The sequence below is a fragment of the Aplysia californica genome, unplaced genomic scaffold (genome assembly GCF_000002075.1).
Source record: "Aplysia californica isolate F4 #8 unplaced genomic scaffold, AplCal3.0 scaffold00968, whole genome shotgun sequence".
Taxonomy (NCBI): domain Eukaryota; kingdom Metazoa; phylum Mollusca; class Gastropoda; order Aplysiida; family Aplysiidae; genus Aplysia; species Aplysia californica.
The window spans coordinates 74,443-79,454 of record NW_004798238.1 but is presented as its reverse complement, the minus strand read 5'-3'; the positions used below and the strand labels follow the sequence as shown (position 1 = coordinate 79,454).

Genomic DNA, 5,012 nt, shown 5'->3' with positions numbered 1-5,012 from the left:
CCTTTCAGGTCTTTTTAAAATCACATTTCTATTGTCTTTCTAGAAAATGTCAATAAATAACCAAAAAAGTTAATTTGCAGTTACCAAGGTCACTCAAACATCAGATGTCACCAAACTTTGGTAGCCATTTTCTCGCTAATTTTACCTTTGATACAAGCAAACCCGACCTCCTTCAATCGCAAATATGTAATTTAACAACTAAACGCATCATATATATATATATATATATATATATATATATATATATATATATATATATATATATATATATATATATATATGCTCAGCTTTTCTTAATTGAAAACACTATATCATTTCTACACCCTTTTAAAAGTAAAATTTAATCTTCCTTATTTAAGAACATTATATCATTTGTTAACAGCAAAGTCAAATGTTCTGTTCTGTCACTCTTCAAAAAGCTACTTGAGAAAAAACAGTATAGGCCATGGACAGCGTCGTGAACACTCCCACGTGAAAAACCAGCACACGAGTGGGCTGAGGGATGGAGAAGATGTAAACATATGTGTGGAGAAATCTGCTAGCAGTGAAGATGCGGAAATGTAGCGATGCGGCAAACGTTGTGGGTCCGCTTGCGACGTAGAGAAGGCCCATCAGAACAAAGGGGATCACGTTTTCCAGGTCATTCTGGTGGCATCTGAGAAACAGACATTAAGATTTTTTTTAAAAATTGGCAGCAAAATAAATACATACACTGAAGACAGATCAATACCAGGGAAATACAAAGTGTTTGTGTGAGGGGTTATATTCATCTTACCTAAATAGTACCAGAGAAATATAAACTATTTCTCAATTTATGATGTTGTAAGCTACTATCCAGTCTTATCAAAAAGAACCGGAGAAATATAAACTGTTTGTTTATTTGAGATGTTGTCAGCTACTAATCGATCTTACCATTCAGAACTGCACAAACAGAAATTGTTTGTTCATTTAAGATTTGGCTTTGGTAAATGTCCTTCTCTACACGTTGTCGTTGTTGCTTGCCTTTTCAACTTTCCGATAAAGAAAACGGAATTCAAAAATGTGCACTAATAAAGAATTATACTTCAACACAGTGTGTCTTCAAGCGTTGTCGAATGACCAGAATGTGTGTCCTCAAAGAGTTCATCTTCTCTGATCAAGGCAGACATAGTCAAGATGTCCCGAAAACAACTCAAAAACTACTCAACAAAAATAAAATTCTAAGAGCAGCAGCCCAGCTTGAAAACATTGTACATCTGGCAGTTGGCCCACAGGGGCTCAAGACATAAGGGTTCAAAGGGATCACCATGAGCATTTTGACATACATGTTGAAAGTCAGACATGACAGTAACACAGATCATAGTAATGATAGCAACAACAACAACAACAGCAATAATAATAATAATAATAAAAATGATAATGAAAAAGAAAAGAGGATTATCATTATCAAAAGAACCCTGGTTAGAAATAGGACTCCTTTTCCCCCAAAAGCAGCGTTTGAAAAAAGGACTGCCGTTTCATAAGAACGCTGTAAAATTTATAAAAAAGACCTGAGTGACATGGTCAGACTCGATTCTTGAGATCATCCATATAATCCCCCCCCCCCCCCCCCCTCCACCAAGAAATCAGTCTTTTCAAAGTGAAACTGAGCCATCCCCACCACAACCTGATATCTTCTATTTCTTCTTCAAAAGCCAAAACTGAAACAGTCATGGGTAATCATGGTACACAATTCATTCTCCAAACAAAGATACTCTCGAAAAACCTACATTACTTATTTCAGTCTTTTCCCATCTACCACTTGTTTGAGTTCTAAAGGTAAGTTATTCTTAAATCTACCTCTGTCTCTTTTGCCTTTCACAAAAAAAATGTGTCATTTGATAGACAGAAAACTTTAAAAAGCATTACCTTCGAATTCGCTCAATCGTTGGGTGAACCTGCGGGCCCTTATTTGTCTTGTTTGGGTCAAATGAAGCAACATCCTCTTGGTTTAAAAACACCTGAGAATATAAAAAAAATATTGTGAACAAGCATCAACATAGAGGGTGAAAGGTCTTCCTTTTCTTCTTCTTTTGTGTACTCTTACTTGATATTAAGGGCTGTGGATGGAAGGTTGAGAGAACTGGAGAAGAATTAAAGCATGAAATGTGTTTGTTTCGTTTCGTTTTAGAATGTTTTACAGACTGGCAAATAGGTCGTAATATAAGTGTTTAAGATTTAAAGTGCCACCAGAGAGTAACATACAAAAAAAGGAAGAAGGAGAGATAAGGATTGTAAATGGGAAAGAAGGACTAAACGACACCAGAATGCCCATCAACCTCTAATGTTTGTTAATTTCTTTGTCTATGCAATAGATGTAAAGTGAACCTATGAGATCATCTTCACAACATGAGAGGAAAAGTTTTTCATTTGGTTCTGTTTTAGTTTATCCTTTGCTTGCCATCATGGCTAGAAGATGGAAAATTAAGAGTACTGGTGAAATATTAAGTAGTCTTATTTATTTTTCCCGCGACCGACAGAAGCAATTTGTACTTGTTTTACTGTGCTTGCAACTGCCTAAGGTCATAATATGAACGTGCGGGACACATTTGACACTTTCAGTTTGGTAGGAAATTTTTAAATTTTGCCCGAGTGGTGGCTGAAGCCGACTCTTATCGATTTTGGACCACCTAGAGATCTTTAACGTGCACAACTTGCAAACGAGACCCCCAGATTTTTAGCCCTTATCAGGATGTGGTTGAAAGACAGCACTAGGAAGGAGCCAAGGACTAGCAGTAGAAAGGCTGCAGAAAGAGACAGGAGTCCAGAGGAGGGGGTGGGGGCCAAAAATGGAAACGAAAGCAGACAACAGAACATTGTTAGAGAGCAGCAAAGTAAATATATTTTCTTTAATTTAAACTAATGAATATTGAATCTTTAATAATGGTTGTCTTTGGTTTCAAATGAAAGTCTATATCCCACATTGCCATAGCTGCAACTTAATATTCACGAGCTTGACAAACAAGAGACAAATGTTCCTTTCCTTTCCTTTCATACACATGTATTTCCATATAAACATAACAGAGATCATTTGGAATTCAAGGGACAGGAGATGTACACTGCTACCTAGCACTGGCAGACAACAATATTGATTACATAACAACATAGCAGAAGTCCATGGTGTTATCATACAATTAGACGTGGAATCCAAATCCACACACTATCTCATCTAATTTGCATTTTATTGATTTTTGCTTTAGCTGATACCGGCTCATGGGTGTGGCTGCACAGTGCTTGAAGTAGCCTGTTCAAACAGCAAGAAAGAATTGTATCACAGATGATAACATGACTTGTTTCGCATATAACATAAAATATGACGCACGTTTAAGACCAACGAGATACATGTGCACACTTAGTAATAGTTAAACCTGCTCTAATGCCAACTTATATAAGACAATCACCTGTCCAAAAGGCCACTTCCCATCTTCCCCTTTGCATTTTTTTTACTTTATAATAACACTAACTTTAACATACCAGTGCCAAACATGGTCACAAAACAAATCAATGTATGCAAAAAATGAGGTGTCTCCGCAAAACCATCAATGTCACCAGAAAAGACCGCAAAAGGATCGAGACAATACGCCTACAAATCGGAATACCACCGGTAATACATTTTTTTGAGCGTCAAAGAGCCAAATGTTTCGGACATCTAACCAGAATGTCCCCAGAAACAACTAGTGGCAAGAGCTTACCACACCTGTGAATCCGGCTTCAAATCAATGAGGAAGACCAGGAGGGACCTAGCTGGGTGGGGTTAGTCCCAGTAAGAGTTTTACGGCACTTGCAACACAATAAGGTCATGATAAGTGCCGAAGATTAGAAGTGTTACAAGAGAGAAACATACAATAAAAAGAAGGGAGTGAGATAGAGACAAAAGATTTTTTATAGGAAAGAAGGAGCAAACCAAACCAGAGCATCCGCCAACCACCCACTAGAGGACGTTAAAAAGGTCGTGGAACTACATAACATATCTATCACAGACCCCACACACTTAGCACAGGACGGAAACCTGCACCTTCCCTCGACATCTTAGGGATACCAGAGGAAGGAAAAAGTTTGTCAGGCACAAACCACATATTCCACCTCCTCAATGGGGGTGCTCCCCTTTGGAATTAATTCTGCATCAGTGCTGTCTTGTACAGCCACCTATCACCTTGACAATGGATAGCCATCTTAGACAGTTTTGAAGGTACCTATATGTATCTGCATTACCCTTCATTGCACTAGGACGAAGTATGATAACTGTACCTTCAATGTAATTCGGAAAAAAACCGTTGCAAAACTCATGGCTATTGTCTTGATGATGACCAGAAAAGCATAGCCCATGTACATGCGGAAGATTGGGTTGTCCAGAGAAAGTGCCGCTGCAGCCATCTTTCAAACTTGGGTTGAGTCTCTCAAGGAAGAAACCGCTATACTTTGTTGCTGCAAGGTTCAATTCGTTCCTGAACGTTCGATGAATCTATAAAAAGAAACATGGCAAAGAGATAATGTCTGCTGGCAGTCAAGTCCTGTTTGTGTGCACACATATATGTGTGCTGACACAGTGGAATCCAGCGGTCATAAATTTTTTCAGCAAGTGGAATTATTGGTATTATCTTAAAGCTTTTTCATTTGTGTTGCTTTCGATCAAAATGTACTCATCTATCTTGAATAGAAGTTGAGATATTTGCGATTAAAAGAGGTTGAGGTGACTTGGTTTCAGAGACAAAATTAGAGAACGGTCGCCAAAGTTACGTGACTTCCAAAGTTTAAAAGTCCTTGAAAACAGCAAAATCACACTTTTTGGTGCCTTTAATCAACGTTTGTAAGTAAAATCAACCCAAAAATGTGCTTTTTAGTGGACGTAAAAAGGGTTCAGCCAAAAATAAAAAAATTTGATAAAAATTACACCAAATAAGCGGAAAAATGCTGGTCCCAACCATTTAATTATTTTGACGAGTGCCTGATTTCACCATGATGCCTCACAAATGGAACATCCAATTTGTCAAGCA

The 5,012-nt window shown here is 37.8% G+C and overlaps 1 protein-coding gene across 1 annotated transcript; it reads right to left on the bottom strand.

Moving 5' to 3' along the window:
- Positions 1-253: 253 nt before the first annotated feature.
- Positions 254-4,508, bottom strand: LOC101851901 (microsomal glutathione S-transferase 1). Its single transcript, XM_005110927.3, has 3 exons — positions 4,267-4,508; positions 1,888-1,979; positions 254-655 (listed from the first exon to the last, which is right to left on the bottom strand). Exons 1-3 carry the CDS (start codon positions 4,390-4,392, stop codon positions 412-414), a joined length of 462 nt encoding a protein of 153 aa, XP_005110984.1. The 5' UTR covers positions 4,393-4,508; the 3' UTR covers positions 254-411.
- Between the last annotated feature and the right edge of the window lie 504 nt (positions 4,509-5,012).